General features: G+C 48.7%; 2 protein-coding genes across 2 annotated transcripts; one reads left to right on the top strand and one right to left on the bottom strand.

The window, feature by feature from the left end:
* Positions 1 to 4,415: 4,415 nt before the first annotated feature.
* On the bottom strand, positions 4,416 to 5,774 carry LOC115382549 (tripartite motif-containing protein 16-like). The gene has a single exon (XM_030084330.1). The coding sequence runs from the start codon at positions 5,772 to 5,774 to the stop codon at positions 4,416 to 4,418; it is 1,359 nt and encodes a 452-aa protein (XP_029940190.1).
* Positions 5,775 to 17,133: 11,359 nt separating this feature from the next.
* Positions 17,134 to 18,752, top strand: LOC115382541 (E3 ubiquitin/ISG15 ligase TRIM25-like). The gene is made up of 2 exons (XM_030084318.1): positions 17,134 to 18,319; positions 18,577 to 18,752. The coding sequence occupies exons 1-2, from the start codon at positions 17,134 to 17,136 to the stop codon at positions 18,750 to 18,752; spliced, it is 1,362 nt and encodes a 453-aa protein (XP_029940178.1).
* Positions 18,753 to 19,446: the final 694 nt, after the last annotated feature.

Genomic DNA, 19,446 nt, shown 5'->3' with positions numbered 1-19,446 from the left:
TCCACTATCTACAGCAGGAGTAAAACGGGAAAAACAGCAACCAATAGTCTTGAGGGGACACCTTTTTTTGAACCAATCAAATCCCTTCGCCGTTCAACCTGCCCCCGTGCGCGTACATGTACGCGTGCACTGACCCTGATTCAGTGCGCGCGTAGAAGGACGGAGCGTCGTTGCAGAATGGCGGAGATGAATGTTTGGGGGTTTACTTACCGTTGAGAGCGCCATAACTTGGTGTAGTGCAAATAAAGAAAAACGAAGAAACGAAGCGCTGAGGACAGGCTACGGCAGGGACGCACTGGACGCGGAAGTGCCGCGCGCACCGCGCGCGCGCCGCGAACGTCTCCGCTTCTCCGCTCCCAACGGGAGCTCCTCCAATGGGGTGGGAGCTGGGCGGAGCTAGCTAGGCGGAGCCTTGGGGAGATGCTACATGCTAACGCTAGTTTTCCAAGATCGCCAACCCTAGCTTTAAAGCTAGGGTTGGCGATCTTGGAAAACTAGCATGTAGCACGAATGTAGCATCTCCCAAGGCTCCGCCCAGCTCCCACCCCATTGGAGGAGCTCCGTTGGGAGCGGAGACGCAGAGACGTTCCGCGTCCAGTGCGTTCCTGGCGTAACCTGTCCTCAGCGTTCGTTTTTCTTTATTTGCACTATGCCAAGTATGGCGCACTCACCGGTAAGTAAAGCCCCAAACATTCTTCTCCGCCATTCTGCAACGACGCTCCGTCCTTCTACGCGCGCACTGAATCAAGGCCTCAGTATACTCCCCCGTCGCCGCCACGGCGTTCCTACGCCGACAACCCTACGCCGCTACTGAACATATCTTGCTCCTGCGTCAAGGGAACGCCCTCCTCTGCCAAGCCGCTAGCAGTCACAACAACAATGCGGCTTCCGTAGCTCCGGCTTTACCTAGACATAGATCTATAGACATAGATTTCGAGACGTACGTATCTAGACACGCGTGCATTTACCGAACATATATCTGCATATATGACATATCTGGTGACACCGGGCTGTGGTGGAGGAGAGGCATGAGTGGACCATGATGAAATATTGGTGAAACTAATGAGCTTTTGGACGATTAAAGCCGTTTGAGGAGCGGCTATACACATAGCCCCGTCTGCTAACAGTGCTAACACCACTAACAGTATAGGGATGTGCGCCGCTCAATTTTGGATCTAAATGTCTCCCGAAGCAGTGTTCGGACCAGAAAAGTATTCCGGGTGAGTTCTACTTTATTCTATAAACAACGCGAAAGTGGACCAATCACAGCCCTCGACGTTCACGTCACCACGCGTCGAAACGACGCGAAGTCACAATTTTCGGGAGGCGCACGTCAAGCCCCGACGTAGCCCGTCGTAGGGCTACGACGTCTACGTCGTAGGAATGACGTAGCGGCGACGGGGGAGTATACTGAAGGCTTCAGGGTCAGTGCACGCCATTGACATGTACGCGCAGGGGGGCAGGTCGAACGGCGAAGGGATTTGATTGGTTTAAAAAAAGGTGTCCCGTCAAGACGATTGGTTACTGTTTTTCCCGTTTTACTCCTGCTGTAGATAGCGGATATTTTCCAAACTACTTTAAGAACACGCTATGAATTGTTTCCCATCGGGTCATAAAGATAATTTTAACCAGTATTTAAAAAAATGTATCTCATTCAAATCGCCAACCCTAGCTTTAAGTCAGTCTGCAAAAAAAAACAATGTGCATATTAACCCACAAATCACAGTCAGCTTAGTGTGTGGGGCTCCCCATCTCTGCCGAGGACTTGGCCCCCAGCACACAACCTGCTGCCCATACAACTTAAAGTCACAATGATGCTCTTCGGGAAATGCTTACTCATAAAAAACAAAATGTACTCACAACTTCAATGCCTTAAGACCCCGAGCACAGCCACGCGACTTCCCCAGCGCTTCTCCCGTTTGTCACACACCTGTACCCAATAACTAATCAGGGTAGGGAAGACGCTGCCTGCATGTGGTGCGTTCACAGACCTGCAAGTGTGTGGGAATTTTCTCACATAGAAAACCACCCGGTCACACAAGTGAACCCATAAAAGCTCAATTAAAACTTAAAAGAAACAGTATTTACAAAGTTTAAAATAAATCAGGAAAAATTCAAACCCTTCAATGTATTTTTGTAGTTAATTAAACATATCCAACCGCTTTTATCCCTCTACAGCCCTCCATCGACCCCCCACACAACACATTCTGAGTGTAACCACACTGTATCAGTGTAACAAGTTCAGGATCCATGGTGCTTTTCCACCACGAGTCCCCGCTTGGCCCTACTCCCCTCGGCTGGGCCCTGGTACCCGCGCCTTTCCATTAAATTTCAGTAGCTGATACCAGGTACTTTCATGGTCCCTGCTAGGCCGAGGCTCCAAGCGGGCCAAGTAGGGCCGAGAATGTGACGTCGGCTGACGCCGTCCACTGATTGGTCAGAGTGTGACGTCAGTAGCCGAGCCGTCACAGCGCCTGCGGTCAGACTCACGTCCGCCAGCTGGTTTTAAACTCACAAAGAGCAAACAGAGATCATTTTGAGAGTCCTTCCTCCATTTAAATTTTGCTTTTTGCTGGAGTATTCCTGCTGGTCCCCAGCATCACGGCAGCTCCACCGAGGAAGAAGATGAGCCAGAATACTTTCTACAACCAAACACTCCTTTGTGCGCTTGGTTGTGTGCAGTTAAGCAGAAGGTGTGTGACCCATCCTTGTTTCATGTTTTCCTCCGTCCCGGGGGAGGTCTAAGCAGTACTGTACATACTTTGGACTAAATAAACATTTGTGTGAAGGTTGTCAAATGTGCCATGATTTCTTTATATCTATTCACACTGGTGTGGAAACAGTTTTGGTATGTCCCATAAACACTCGAGTTTCATGTTGTGTTGCTATGACAACACCACTCACGCCAAGCCGATACTATTTATAATGGAAAACAACCGGCGCCACGGGAGGCCAAAGCGAACCGTGCAGAGTAGGGCCAAGCTAGACTAGTGGAAAAGCGCCATAGTTCTGGTTGCTAGTGGTTAGATTAACTTACACTGCCAGCAACCAGCTGCCCTGCAGGATCTCACTATTTCAGACTGATTTGATAAATTGTCAGAATGAAAGGACATGCCACGAACTTCAACCTGTGAAGTGCCAGTTTATACAAAAAGGTGTGTCTGTGTGTGCGTGTGTGTGTGGGTGTGTGTGTATACTTGCTTGCGGGTAATTCCATTTTCAAAAAAAAAATTTCAATGAGACATTCAACTGTTTCAGAAGTATAGAAGTGACTGAAAAGCCTCCAAAGTGCTGAGCTACTGTTGGAGGACGCCTGCACTGGTTGCCATGGTAACAGCAGCTCCTGACACACGAAAGAGGTGAAGTTGTATCAAACTATCAGCTGTCAGAGAATTAAGAGAGAGACAGGCGATGACTGTAAATATATTTTCATTGCAAAATTTGATTTAATTTTTATTCTGCATAGAAAATCAACTGAGAACCAAATCTGATTTTTAATTATGACCTGGAGAACGGGCAGTAATGAGGCACAAATAATATATGCAAAGGTTTGGACATGCCTTCTCAGTTAATGTTTCAGTTTTTCTTGACAATTTGCATTGCAGATTCTCACTGAAGGCATCAAAATCATCTATGAACACGTGAGAATATACAGAACAACACTGAAATAACTCAAAACCGTTTGTTTTGTTGACAGAGCTGCAGCAACTTCAGTCTAAGTACTGTTCTAACAGGTGAGAAATGATTTTAGACAAACAAATGCAGAAAAACTGTGATGAGTGAAACACTTAATCAAGTAAGAACTGGATTAAAAAAAACCTAACATCTTTAAAATGTGGACAAGATCAGTATTCACAAAGTTTCAAACTCAGTCAGGAAAAATTTAAACCCTTAATGTGTTTCTGTTGTTCATGAAACATGTCCAGTCAAAAGGAAGTAAACTTACTGGGTATATTGATACAAGACAAACAGCTCACTGTTCAAAAAGAAAATCCACAAATCTCAAATGAATCATCCAAAAAGATTCATCAATACAAACACGTAAAAAGTCTGACTTTTTTTTTTTTTAAACAATCCTCCAAAGCTGGAAAAGCTGCAGCTTCCTGTGGTCCATGAAGAAGAAATTCCAGTTAGAGAAGGTGGAAGCAGCTTTAAAAATGAGTCTATTAGAAAAGCATCAGTTGAGGAATCAGTGAGGACACTGATGGCTGCAGCGCCATGATTTTCTCCACTAACTCAGCTTGTTTCTGTCTCTCCACACTCGTCTCATCCTTTTGTCCATGTAGAAAGTCTCTGAGAAGACGGCCGACCATCTGTTGGTTTCAAATCTTCTTCCTGTCAGAAATCTCAATGTCTCAGATTCAAAAAATGTGGAGCTCCATTAGGAAACTACACAGCGATCTGATGGAATTCCTCTACTGAGGTTTCAGGAACTCTGCAGAACTTCCATCATCAGGACAAATTCCAACTCCGGCGTATAGCGGCTGAGTGAAGGTGGTCTGGAATGTGTGGAGGAGAGTCATGGTTTGAGAGACACTGAAGAAAGCCAGAATACCTGCTGTGTCATCCAGGTACACTCCCACTCTGGAGGACAGAGGACCTAAGATGGGAGTTTGGATGGTGTTGTGACAAAATATGAAACCGTTAGAGTGACAAATTAAAGCCCAAGATTTGTTATTAAATCCAAAGACGCATGTCTTTCCCCTCCCTGATCTGCTGATGTTCCTGTATGAGACCGCAACAATCACTCCTCTTCCTCTCCACTCCACCTCCCAGTAACTACGTCCAATCAGACTCTCACTGCTTAGAACCTGAAGATCATCAGTGAATCTGTCTGGATGGTATAAATAAGGCAAAACAATTCTGAAATAAGACACGTTTTTGTCCTCATCACTCAATAACAGCCTGCTGTGTACAGTGTCTCGATCCAGTGTGATCTGCAGTGAATATTGTAAGATGTCTGCTCTGGTCTCTGGTTGTGGCAGAAAAAGCTCCTCTTTAGTGGCTCTCAATAGAAACTGGGTGTGGTCCTCTGTGTGAGCCAGCTGCTCCAGCTGGTTGTCTTTCCTCTTCAGCACAGTGATCCGCTGCTCCAGCTTTTCCATCTGCTGCTGAAGCAGCTTCACATCTTTCTCTCGCTCCTGGATTCTCTGCTGGATGTTTAGTCGACTCTCCTCCAGCTTCTTCTGCTTCTGCCTCCTCTCTGCTGCAGCTGGGACTGTTTCATGTCCTCTGTGTTGGTCCATCAGACAGAGGTAACAGATACTCTGCTGATCAGTGCGACAGAAAATCTTCATCACCTCATCGTGAAGAGAGCAGATCCTCTCCTGGAGCTTCTTGGAGGGCTCCACCAGCTGGTGTTTCTTCAGGGGAGCTGCTTTGTAGTGAGGTTGAAGGTGTTTTTCACAGAAAGAGGCCACACAGACCAGACAGGACTTGACGGCTTTCAGCTTCCTCCCAAAGCAAACATCACAGGACACATCTTCAGGTCCAGCAGAGCAGAGATCAGCTGCAGCAGCTTGGAGTTCAGTGTTCTTCAGATCCTCCACTAACTCTGCTAACAGGATGTTCTTCGTCAGGTCAGGCCTCACCAAGAACCTCTTCCTGCACTGAGGACAGCTGTAGAATCCGCTGACATCTTCTTCCCAGTGTCTTTGAATACAGCGGCTGCAGTAGCTGTGTCCACAGGGAACCGTCACCGGATCCTTCAGGAGATCCAGACAGATGGAACAAGATAACTTTCGTGGATCCAGCTGAGCTCCTCTTTGAGCCATTTTCTCCTCTCAGCAACTGTGAGTGTTTGAGCAGTTTCTCTTCCTGCTCAGCAGATTTAAAACATCCCGGCTGGAGCCAAACCCTCCTCTGGTTTCCTCCTCCTGTCGACACTGATCCTCATTGGTTCTGCTGGTGAGAGACGTCACTGATTACTCAGCTAAGAGATGTGTGAGAGAGGAGGAGGCAGTGTGGGAGAGTCAGGAGAAACCGCCAGAGGCCGTTTTTAATAGAAGGAAATCAATCGTTTCCACTTCTACATTCCAGTCATTCAGATGTAAAATTCTGAGCATCTCCTTATTTCCTCTGAACTGTTTCATGTCTCCATTTAATGCTAAACATGCAATAATGTGCATAGTTATTAGCCAGGTTATATATTTTCACCATTTCATCCACATTTACTCAATCCAAACTTTGAACACATGAATGCTTTTAGGAATTGAGAATATCATTCTGTATGTACTGGTGTAATGGGGAACAGGGTGTCCTCAGGAAATCAACATCCTTGATCAAGGTGTACAGAATGACTAGAAGATTCTTTTCTTTGGCAAAATAGACTGAAAAAAGACCTTGAAAAAGAAAAAAAATCTTTTGGAGGGATGCGACAAACCTGAAATTGCAAAGATTGTGATCAGAACCATCAAAAGTTTTGCCACATAACGTCAACAAGGTCAACAAAGGCATTGTCATAAAGCACACACACACACACACACACACACAAATTAACTGTCAAAGATTTCTGAACATTTAACTGTGAAGCTACCAGGAACTTAAATGTCCATCCATACATCCATCTTCCACTGCTTATCCGGGGCCGGGTCGTGGGGGCAGCAGTCTTAAGCAAAGATGCCCAGACTTCCCTGTCCCCAGACACTTCCTCCAGCTCCTCTGGGAGGATCCCAAGGCGTTCCCAGGCCAGCCGAGAGACTTCGTAGTCTCGGTTAGTAAAGAGAGGAGAGGAGGAAAGGTAAGCCCGTCTTCCTATCTCAAATGCACAGATGCAGGGCTAGCCGGCGTCTGGCGGTCTGATGTGAGGAGGAAGCGCGTGCTCGTGAGCGTGCGCGCGGGAGCGCACGAGGAGAGGAGAGAAATGAGGAAAGGAAACAACAGTGCATATATCATGAACGGCTTCAGTCCTGGTTCACAATAAAACACAAGCATTGAATCATCACCACTAACTAAGCCTGGACCCGCCCAGGTCTCAAACCTTGTGTGGTGGGACTTTAACGAGCGGCTCTCCGCCGCTGTGTGTCCTGTGGCTGATGAGGTGTTGGGTGAGGGAGACCAAAGCCGTCGCTCTGACCTCGATCGGGTTCTACCGTGTCCAACAGAACCTCGGGCTCTTGGAGGGGTCCACGTGGAGGATAAGGTTCAGTCCGCCCGGACTGGACTCTGGTTTCGGCTGCAGGAGGAGGAGGAGGGGGAGACGAGAAGCTGAAGCAGCACGGCTGGCTGCAGGCTGAGTGGAGCTGTAGCAGCGGTGTCCTGCTGGTGTCTTCGGTCCGCTCCAGGGACAGCTTCTGCCTCCTCCGCTGGGGAGAGGGGCACCGGTGGAGGAGAGGATGGTCCCAAAAAGTCCCGGCCAGCGGGGTCAGTTCGGTACCGGGTTTAGTCTGTGGGAGAGACGCGCTGCGCACGTCCTACCTAGACAGAAACTTAAAGCTAGGGTTGGCGATTTGAATTAGATGCATTTTTTTAAATACTGGTTAAAATGATCTTTGTGACCCGATGGGAAGCAATTCATAGCGTGTGTTTAAAGTAGTTTGGAAAATATCCGCTATCTACAGCAGGAGTAAAACGGGAAAAACAGCAACCAATCGTCTTGACGGGACACCTTTTTTTAAACCAATCAAATCCCTTCGCCGTTCAACCTGCCCCCTGCGCATACATGTACGCCTGCACTGACCCTGGTTCAGTGCGTGCGTAGAAGGACGGAGCGTCGTTGCAGAATGGCGGAGACGAATGTTTGTGGCTTTACTTACCGTTGAGTGTGCCATAACTTGGCGTAGTGCAAATAAAGAAAAACGAAGAAACGAAGCGCTGAGGACAGGTTACGCCAGGAACGCACTGGACGCGGAAGTGCCACGCGCGCCGCGAACGTCTCCGCGTCTCCACTCCCAACGGGAGCTCCTCCAATAAGGTGGGAGCTGGGCAGAGCTAGCTAGGCGGAGCCTTGGGGAGATGCTACATGTTAACGCTAGTTTTCCAAGATCGCCAACCCTAGCTTTAAGTTGAACTGAAGATGGCGCCTCTGGTGACGTCCGCTTGAGCGGCAGGCGGAGCTCCCGCCCCCAGGGTCTGCTTGGCCAATCAGGCCGTGATCTGGGTCCTCCCGCCTCTGCTCTGGGAAGGGCCTCACGAGCACCCTCATGAGGTGGGACGGTAGTATTGCACCCCACTCATGGTTTCTTTGCTCTGTGAGCCTGAGCACATGGTGAAAGAGGGCAGCCATTTAGCGCTCTGTGGGACAAGATGGCGGTGGTTTCCTGCTGAGAGGAAGTGCCAAATGGTGCCAGCCCCCTGCTGGTGGTGGTTGGGGGGGGGGGCATCTCCTTTGTTCTTAAGGGATTTAAAGTCTGCTGTCTCTGACACAGCAGGGGTCATGTGCCCTCTGTGAGGAGACACAATACTTCACAGACACCGTGACTCCAGGTTGTGCTGGGGTTAACATTAATATGTCCATCAATGCGTCCCCAACATGGTAACGGGACCTACAAGTAAAGATGAGACATCAAATAACTGTCCCTGATGCACGATAGGACAGTAACTTACAAAAAATGAGAATAATAACGGGCATTCAGAGAAGTTAAGAATAAATCTGTTTCAGGAAAGAAGCATGACCAGCCAAAAAATGAAATTTAACGAAAAGTTAAATCTACTCTGTAGCGATGGTAAACTATGGACAGAGTTAGTTAAATTGAAATAAATAATTATCTCATTGAACAAAAAAAGACTTTTTTTTTTCAAGAATCACTAATGTAACTGTGTGACTATGTAACTAATAGCTCTCAGTTTTCGCAGCTCCATCAAAATTTAAAGTTTATCTCTATTAAAATGATGGAATACAGTTTACTGCTAACAGAAAACTCACTGAAACACCTGAAGCTGAATGAGCAAATTTCCTTTTTTAAATTTAACTTTGTGTCTGAATTCTGCTCAGTGAGGAAATGTTTCTAATTTTGAGTGTCAGAAATCCAACAAAAAAACTTTCATTTGTGTAATTTATTTAAAATGGAGAAAAACTAAGAAAAAAGTTCGAACATAATTAGGAAAACAAAACAAAATCCTTCAAATGATTGAAACTGCATGAGAGTAACAAGGCCTGGAGCCCCTAGTTATGGTTACCACTGGTTTAGTGTTTTCTCTATTTACATCTTACACTGCCAGTAACAAGCTGCTCTGCAGGCAGGCCCGGTCTTAACCAATCTGGCGCCCCAGGCAAGATTTTAGGTGGCGCCCCCTTGCATTGCCAGCGTATCCTATACTAACAAGAAACTTGATAGATTTGTCTTTGTCAAATGTTTTATTTAAAGGAAGATCATTCCCAATCAGCATAGTCAACAAGATAATAAATTACAGATAAATATATGCTAAATTAAATTAATATATGAAATACAATATGAATACCCAACATGAAGTATAAATGGTACAGAAAATCAAACATCAAGCTTCTTTCAGCAGAAGCCACTGGAACAGGAGGAGAGCCAGAGATTCTCAGAGCTGCCCACATGTTGATAAAGTTCTGCCAGCTTCTTCTCACGAAGGTGTAGCTGAGGTGGAGGCACCAGGAGGAGCACTTGATTCTGAGGTGGAGGCACAAGGAGGAGCGCTTGATTCTGAGGTGGAGGTACCAGGAGGAGCGCTTGATTCTGAGGTGGAGGAACCAGGAGGAGCGCTTGATTCTGCTGCATCCCAGGTGGACCGTGTTGCTGAGGTGGAGGTACCAGGAGGAGCGCTTGATTCTGAGGTGGAGGTACCAAATGAAGCCTTGATTCTGCTGTATCCCAGGCGGACTATGTAGCTGAGGTGGAGGCAGCAGCAGCAGATGTGGCAGATGGTCCAGGGGGGATTTAGAAACTTCAGCAGCACATCTGAAAAGAATATGTGACTTCAATGAGTATCTAATTATAAAAACACAGGATTCCAAGAATAAAATGACATGATATAATAAAAAAGCCCATATACATGTATGATGATCACTGTGCATTGTAATATACAATGCACTTGTTTCTGATTTGCAAATTAGATGTTCAGTTTATTGTCATTACAGTGGAATGCTGAACAGCACCATGTAAAGCAGCAGTAAACTGCAGTACTGATGTTATAAATACACATCTGACTGAATTACAGCAGTGCTGATATTCACAGCAGCATCCCTCTCCTGTGATACTCTTAACTAACATTAATGATGAGCCCACAACTATAAGATATGGGTGGAAAAGTGACTATTACCAGCAGGGCCAGCGTTAGCTACCCAGATGGCAAATAAAACCTTTAAAAAAAGAATGAAAGAAAATGTAAACAGCGTCTGAAATGATCTAGTATAAATTCCCCTGAGGAATGTAAGCTGAGAACACCAGTAGTTATCTACACGATCTAGATTATTTTCAACAACAAGCCCCTCCATACTATTGATACTGTTTATTTATTTATTCAGCCATGTAGCTTAATCCAGGTTAATGTCACGTTCTGCAACAGAGACATAATTTCATACAACATTACCTCCGTCTTCCTCTCGTTTCTCCTCTTCTTGTTTTTCTTCCCGGGGCACCGGGACAGTTCTGGTCGTTTTGACATCTATTCATACGCTGATGAGGGACGTCCAGAAACGGTCATGGAGTGAAGGAGAGGGGTAGGAGGGGGCGTGGGGCGGGCAGCTGGGGGGCTCGGATAACTCAGTAAATAATGGAAAACTATTGGAATTAATTAATTGTCTTCGCCTCAGAGTATAACTACTAAGGAGAAATTGTGAAAGTTACACCTTTTCTTCTTTTCCATTTGTACTGCTGGCGCAGTGGCGCTGGCGCCCCCTGATGGACGGCGCCCTTAGCATCTGCCTATACTGCCTATGCCTTGGGCCGGCTCTGTCTGCAGGATCTCATTATTTCAGGCATCAGCGTGAAAGGACGCGCCACTACTTGAACCTGTGATGTTGGTTTTGTGCCAGTTTCATTTTTATGAAAAGGGTGTGTTTCACTCTGACGCCTTCCCGCTTTACTTAGTTTCAATACAATTGCCATTTGTCGTTATGCGAAAATGAGTCACTGGCTAAACAAGTCAGATCTATCCATACCTACGACAGGTAAAGATAAAAAGCCATGAAACAAAAAAAACAAAAAGAAAACTTACATAAATCAAGAAATCACACACTTTATGGCTTTGTATAAAATACAACCACCAAATATTTTCAAAGAATTAATTTCTATGAGACAAAACACTGAACATGTCTAAAATGTGAACAAGTCTAAAAGTGACTGAAAAGCCTCCAAACAGGCAGCAGCGCCACAGGTTGGAAAGTGCTGACTCACTGTTGGAGCACACCTGCACTGGTTGCCATGGTAACAGCAGCTGCTGTCAGAGGGACAGGGAGACGTGGGGGATGGAAGAGGTGGAGCTGCGTCTTCTTGACTCCGCAAACACTGAAAGCGTCAAACTACCAGCTGTCAGAGAATTCAGAGAGAGACAGGAGACTACTGTCCCAATGTTTTTGTGATCAAAACTAAGTAAAAATTGTCTTCATGCGGAGTTTCAAGATGAATTCTCAAACTTCATCGGGGTCAATGATTTGATTCGATTTTTATTTCACCTTTTTTCTACCAGGTAGATCAACTGAGATCCAGATCTCATTCACATTGATGACCTGAACAAGAGGCAGCGGTGAAGCACAAACAAATATTTGCAAATATATGGACACACCGTCTCAGTCATTGTTATTTCTTTATTTACTTGACGATGTTGGGGACGCATTGATGGAAACTGTCCTCCGGGAAACTCAAACATGATCAGGAGTCATGTGTCCTGGTGAGGCCTCAGAGAGGAGAACAGTGGACAGAGGAGAGCAAAGGCCCCTTCCCCCCACCACGAGGTCTTCCACACAGAGAGGTAATGGCTTCTCATCTCAAGCCCCACAGTGGGGGGGAACGGGACACGGTTGTGCAACACCACTGCCCCAGCTCACGAGGGCGCTCGTGAGACCCATTCCAAAAATGGGAGGGGGACCCGGATCGCGCCTCCAATTCCGAAGCCATGGTCCAGGACCAGAAGGGGGCGATCTGCCCTCTCCAGGTTGGTTGAGAGACCCTGGCCCAAGTGAATGAGTTCAAGTATCTCGGGGTCTTTTTCACAAGTGGGGGAAGGATGGAAAGGAGATTGACAGGTGGATCTGTGCAGCAGTTGCAGTGATGAAGTGCACAAATGAATGAAGGAAACACGAGAGATATGTATGTAACTACGGTTCTATGAATCCCGGATGACCGCCAGAGGTGGTGCTGAAAGCACTGGAATGTTCCCTTCGTGCATGCGTAGTTCGAGTATGTATACCAACACACGTCACTCGACTCCCCGGGTCACCCCGGAATCGTATAAATACCGGTTCCCTGACCCGGTATCGGCTCCTACGGAATCTTCTCGCGTACTACGAGGATTCCGAGTGACAGAGCGCTCTGGCGGTCATCTGGGATTCATAGAACCGTAGTTACATACGTAACTCTCATTCTATTTCATCCCTACTGACCACCAGAGGCGGTGCTGAAAGCACTGGAATGACGAATGCCAACTCAGTCACGAGGAAGCCAGGCACCCACCTTACTGAGATGCCCCTGTAGGGTCCAGCACCACCCGCAGCGGATGTGGGGGCACAACATCCAGCCTGTAAAACCGTGAGAAGGTGCCAGGCGTCGTCCAGGATGCGGCAGCACACAGTTCCTCCAGGGGCACCCCCTTCAGGGCGGCCCACGACGTAGACACCACCCTGGTGGAGTGGCAGCGCACCCCCTGGGGCACAGGCCGGCCCGCGGCCTGATAAGTGTGACGTATAGTGTCCAACACCCAGTGGGACAGGCGCTGTTTGGACAGCGCAGAACCCTTACGACAGCCACCGTAGCAGACAAACAATTGATCTGACACCCGTACATCAGCTGTACCTGCCATATAGTACTGCAGGGCCCTGACCGGGCAGAGGAGTTCTGACCGGCCCCCCGCGTCGTCCGACGGGGGGTCGTATCGAGTGAGCCAAATGGGCTGGCCGGCTCGCCGTGACAACACCTTAGGTAAGAAGGTGGCGTTCGGCCAAAGCGTGACGCCCACCCCATCCGGGTGCCACCGGAGGCACATCGGGTGGATAAACAGTGCGTGCAGCTCTCCTACACGCTTCGCTGTAGCAATGGCCAGCAGAAACACCGTCTTGCGGGACACCCACTGAAGCTCCGCCGTCGCCAAAGGCTCAAAGGGAGGCAGGCACAAAGAGTCCAGCACCAGATGTAACTCCCAGGCTGGTGCCCATGGAACCCGAGGGGGCCGAAGCCGCAAGGCCCCCCGGAAGAAGGCCGACACCAGCGTGTGGCCCCCAACCGTGCCACCCCAATCACTGCCACATACACCCGCAGGGTGGACGGGGAGCGGCCCCTGTCCAAGAGGGACTGCAGAAAGTCCAGAACCACCGGAACCGGGCAAAGCACCGGGTCCGCCCCGCGGCCGTTGCACCACTGCGCAAATAACCGCCACCTGTAGGCATACAGCAGCCGGGTAGACGGTGCCCTAGCATTGAGAACGGTGTGCCGGACCGGCCCCAAACAGCCGCTCAACATCGGCTCAAAGGCGCAAAGGCAGAGACGGTGAGGGCAGGGATGCCAGATCTGGCCGCTGTGCTGGGACAGCAGATCCCTCCTGCAGGGAAGGCGCCATGGGCTGCTGCGGGACAGCCTGTGGAGCAGGGGGAACCACGCCCGGCCCGGCCAGAAGAGGGCCACCAGGAGCAGCGTGTGTCCCTCCCGTAGCACCCGGCCCCCCGGCCAAGGGTGTGCCAGCGCATCCTGGCCCAAGGGCCCGGGGGGCTCTCCCCGAGAGAACCAGAGTGGGCAATGGAACGCCTCTGAGGAGGCAAAGAGGTCGACCTCGGCCCTGCCAAAACGCTCCAAGAGCGCACACACCACCTGTGGGTGGAGGCGCCACTCCCCGGACGAGAACCCTGGGCGGGAGAGAGAGTCCGCCAGCTGATTGCGAACCCCTGGGAGATACACCGCCCGCAGGCTGGCTAGGCGGGTCGCCGCCCAGCGGAGCAACTGTTGAGCAACATCCAGCAGGCGGGCAGACCTGGTCCCGCCCTGGTGGTTGATGTAGAACACCGCCGAGGTGTTGTCGGACTGCACCACCACGTGCCGCCCCTTCAGGAAGGGCAGGAAATGCCTGAGGGCCAGATGTACAGCCCACAGCTCCAGCACGTTGATGTGGTCCGCGCCGTCCCGGGCAGACCACCACCCTCGCACCGTCCTGCGGTGCCAGACCACGCCCCAGCCCGTGAGACTGGCATCTGAGGTGACGGTCTTGTGGCGGGCAGGGGCCACGCCCAGCGGAACGCCCCATAACAGCCAAGCCCTGTCCCTCCACGGGGCCAGGGCGAGAAGGCACCGCCATGACACTCTGAGCCTGCGGTGGCGATGCCACTGCGCGTCCAGGTGGAAGCTGTTCAGCCACCTCTGCAGGGGGCGCAACGACAGCAGGGACAACTGTCATAAGGGAAGTGAGCTTCCCCAGCAGCCGAAGAAGGGTTCCGTAACGCACGACGACACCCCTCCGGAACAGGCCGAGAAGGCCGAGAACATCCTCCATCCTGCGAGAGGACGGCCAAACCCTCATGACCGTAGCGTCCAGTGTCTCCCCAAGGAAGTCTATCCTCTGGACAGGGACCAGACAGGACTTCGGGTGGTTGACCCTGAGACCCAACCGCTCCACGTGGGCAAGAAGTTGTGCAGTGGATCGGGCCACTTGCGCCCGCAATGGTGCACAAACCAGCCAGTCATCTATATACGGGAGCACTGTCATACCCTGTATCTGTAAGGGGTACAGAGCCGCCTTCACGACCCGGGTAAAGACCCGCGGCGACAGGGAAAGCCCGAAAGGAAGCACCCGAAACTGCCAGTGGTGGCCCCTGAAGGTGAACCGAAGGAACCGCTGGTGCTGAGGTGCAATGGGGACATGAAAATAGGCATCCTGTAGATCGACAGACGTGAACCAGTCTCCCGGAGAGACGGCTCGCAGGACCTCCTTTAGCATCAACATGCGAAACGGCAGTACCCGTAGGCAGCGGTTGAGATGTCTCAGATCCAGTACGGGGTGAAAGCCCCCAGTCTTCTTGGGCACGAGGAAATACGGTGAGTAGAACCCCCCGGGTCCACCAGGGGGTCCACAGCCTCGATTGCCCCGTTGGCCAGGAGGGAGGCCAGCTCCAGGTCCAAAGCAAGCACCTGCGCTGGGTCCCTGATGAAGGTCATGGTGTCCCGGCGAAAGGTGGGGGGCCGGCGTCGGAACTGTAGCTTGTACTCGTGCGTCAGGATGGACACTACCCAGGGATCTGGCAGACATGCAGAGACAGGAATCGAACTAACAACCTCCCAATTGTCAGACAACTGCTTTCCCCACTGACCCACAGCCGCCCCCTATCGTGCATCGTGTATCAGGGACAGTTATTTGCTGTCTCATCTTTACATGTAGGCCCCATTACCTTGACATCCCAAGGTAAAAAAAGCATCGTTTTTGTATTTTCATTTCAGAAAAGTTTCCTGTTCACACTGCAAGATTTTGAAAATGATGTACTTATAATGCCAGGCCAAGAACTGGCACTGTTTCAGTCATGGTTCCATCTATCTGGTTGCCCAAGAGTCCCTCTCATGACACCAGTGAATAACAAAAAACAAAAAAACAAAAAAGGCCTTCTGTCTTCAAGTGGTTCTTGGCCCAAGTAGTAAATTCAAATCGAACATATAACTGCATATATGACATATCTCGCGACACCGGACTGTCGTGGAGGAGAGCTGTGAGTGGACTGAGAGGGACCGAGCGGTCACCCCGACACGGGATCAGCTCACCTGGATTGCGTTGGAAGAGGTTTGGTGGAAATATGAGGTGGAGGTTCAAAGGTTCTTCGAAAATTCTTCGATTTATTTGCAGTTTTCAAAGTTGCACACCCTCAAAACAGGCTGTTGCCTGAGGCCTCTCCGGGCTGATCACAATCTTTGCAATTTCAAGTTGGTCGCATCCCTCCAAAAGATTTGTTTTTTCTTTTTCAAGGTCTTTTTTCAGTCTATTTTGCCAAAGAAAATAATCTTCCTAGTTATTCTATACACCTTGATTGAGGATGTTGATTTCCTGACGACACACTGTTCTCCATTACACCAGTACATATAGAATGATATTCTCAATTCCAATCAGCACTCCTGTTTGTAAAGTTTGGATATAGCAAATGTGGATGAAATGGTCAAAATATATAACTTGGCTAATAACTATGCACATTATTGCATGTTCAGTACTAACTGGAGACATGAAACTGTTAGGTATATACTTTAATTTGCACTACTACCCTGGAACAATTGTATTAACTGTATATTAGGCCATTCCTGCGACAAGTACACCAAGGTTATAAGATGTTCTGCTAAAGTGTAAAGATATCCACATGTTCCGGAAATATAAACACTCACACACTTGTGTTCCAAACATCCTTGATAAGGATGTCAGCTCTTGGTTGGCAGCTGACATCAGTACCAAATTGTCCAATTGCGAACAAAGTCCAACCTATCTGTCGGGGCATGCCCAGCCCAGAAGAAAATGGAATAAAAGCTCTGTTTCATCAACGATCAGGATCCTTTCGGGGCAAAATACTGCGTATCTTTCCCTGTAAAGGTCCAGCACTGAGCATTACATCTGGCTATACTTAAATACTTAAATGGTAGTAATCTGAAGTCAGTCGTTTTGGAATTTTTCATACCAAGCATAGAATCAAAGGACCGGGTGGAGTCAGCCGGACGGAAGTCCTGGGCTCCAACAAAACAGTTCAGAGGAAAAGTGGAGAAGCTCAGAATTTTGCAGCTGAATGACTGGAATGCAACACTGAAAACGGTTGATTTCTTGAAATGAAAAAACGGCCTCTGGCGGTTTCTCCTGTTTCTCCCAGGCTGAGTCACTGCCTCCTCTCCTTTCACACATCTCATAGATGAGTAATCAGTGACGTCTCTCCCCAGCAGAACCAATGAGGATCAGTGTTGACAGGAGCGGGAAACCAGAGGAGGGTTTGGCTCCAGCCGGGATGATTTAAATCTGCTGAGCAGGAAGAGAAACTGCTCAAACACTCACAGTTGTTGAGAGGAGAAAATGGCAAAGAGAGGAGCTCAGCTGGATGCAGAAAAGTTCTCTTGTTCCATCTGTCTGGATCTCCTGAAGGATCCAGTGACGGTTCCCTGTGGACACAGCTACTGCAGCAGCTGTATTAACAGACACTGGGATGAACAGGGCAACAGGGGATTCTACAGCTGTCCTCAGTGCAGGAAGAGGTTCAGGCCAAGGCCAAAAGTGAAGAAAAACATCCTGTTGGCAGAGTTAGTGGAGGATGTAAAGAAAACTGAACTCCAAGCTGCTGCAGCTGATCTCTGCTCTGCTGGACCTGAAGATGTGTCCTGTGATGTTTGCTCTGGGAGGAAGCTGAAAGCCGTCAAGTCCTGTCTGGTCTGTTTGGTCTCCTACTGTGAGGAACACCTCCAAACTCACTATCAGTCTGCTGCTTTTAAGAAACACCAGCTGGTGGAGCCCTCCAAGAAGCTCCAGGAGAGGATCTGCTCTCTTCACGATGAGGTGATGAAGATTTTCTGTCGCACTGATCAGCAGAGTATCTGTTACCTCTGTCTGATGGAGAAACACAGAGGACATGAAACAGTCCCAGCTGCAGCAGAGAGGAGGCAGAAGCAGAAGGAGCTGGAGGAGAGTCGACTAAACGTCCATGAAAGAATCCAGGAGCGAGCAAAAGTTGTGAATCGACTTCAACAGCAGATTGACGCCATCAATGTCTCTGCTGATGAAGCAGTGAAGAACAGCGTGGAGAGCTTCACCCAGATGATCCGTCTCATCCAGAAGAGTAGTGGTGAGGTGACGCAGCTGCTCAGATCCCAGCAGCAAACTGCAGTGAATGAACTCAAACAGCTTCAGGAGAATCTGCGGCAGCAGATGGCTAAGCTGATATGGAAAGACGTCCAGCTGGAGCAGCTGGCTCACACAGAGGACCACACCCAGTTTCTGCTCTGCTACCCCTCAGTGTCAGCACTCAGTGAGCCCACACACTCCTCCAGCATCCAGACTTCTCCTCTCAGATACTTTGAGGATGTGGCAGCAGCTGTGTCAGAGAGCAGAGACAAACTACAGGACATCCTCGGAAAGACTGAAGAGGAGCTGCTGCTGCTACGCCCACAGCCAGAGAGCAGGGCAGCCTTCTTACAATACTCACAGCAGATCACACTGGATCCAAACTCAGTAAACAAATATCTGTTATTATCAAACAGAAGCAAAAATGTTACTTTTACAGAGAAAGCTCAGTCTTATCCTGATCATTCAGACAGATTCACTGGATGTTTTCAGGTTCTGAGCAGAGAGAGTCTGACTGGACGTTGTTACTGGGAGGTGGAGTTGAGAGCAAGAGAAGGAGTTTATATAGCAGTTTCATACAAGAACATCAGCAGAGCAGGGAACTACAGTGAATGTGGATTTGGATTTAATGACAAATCTTGGGCTTTATGTTGTTATTCTGACAAACTGACATTTTGGCACAACAGCACAGAAACTCCCGTCTCAGGTCCTCGGTCCTCCAGAGTGGGAGTGTACCTGGATCAAAGAGCAGGTGTTCTGTCTTTCTACAGCGTCTCTGGAACCATGACTCTCCTCCACAGAGTCCAGACCACCTTCACTCAGCCGCTGCATGCTGGAGTTTGGCTTTATCCTGGTGAAGGAGCCTCTGCAGAGTTCCTGGAACCTCAGTAGAGGACTCCATCAGATCTCCTTGTGTAGTTTTTAAAGGAGCCTCCACATTTTCTGAGCTGAGACGATGAGATTTCTGACAGGAAGAAGATTTGAAACCAACAGATGGTCGGCCGTCTTCTCAGAGACTTTCTACATGGACAAAAGGATTTGAGACGAGTGTGGAGAGACAGAAGCAAGCTGAGTTAGTGGAGAAAAACATGGAGCTGCAGCCATCAGTCTCCTCACTGATTCCTCAGCTGATGCTTTTTTTAGTAGTTGTTCTCATTATTAAAGCTGCTTCCTCCTTCTCTAAATGGATTTTCTTCTTCATGGACCACAGGAAGCTCCAACTTTACCAGCTTTGGGGATTTTTAACAAAGATTTTGGACTTCTTACGTGTTTGTATTGATGAATCTTTCTTTTTTGATGATTCTTTTGTGACATTCTGTTGAGAGTCAAGATTTGTGGATCACCTTTGTGAACAGTGAACTGACTGTGTTGTATCAATATACCCAGTAAGTTTATTTCCTTTCACTGGAAATGTTTCATGAACAACAGAAACACATTAAGGGTTCAAATTTTTCCTGATTGAGTTTGAAACTTTGTAAATACTGATCCTGTCCACATTTTAAAGATGTTTGGTTTTAATCCAGTTCTTGGTTATTTGATTAAAAGCTTTTC

The sequence above is a fragment of the Salarias fasciatus genome, chromosome 3 (genome assembly GCF_902148845.1).
Source record: "Salarias fasciatus chromosome 3, fSalaFa1.1, whole genome shotgun sequence".
NCBI classification, from domain to species: Eukaryota; Metazoa; Chordata; class Actinopteri; order Blenniiformes; family Blenniidae; genus Salarias; species Salarias fasciatus.
This window is presented reverse-complemented; position numbering and strand designations above follow the sequence as displayed.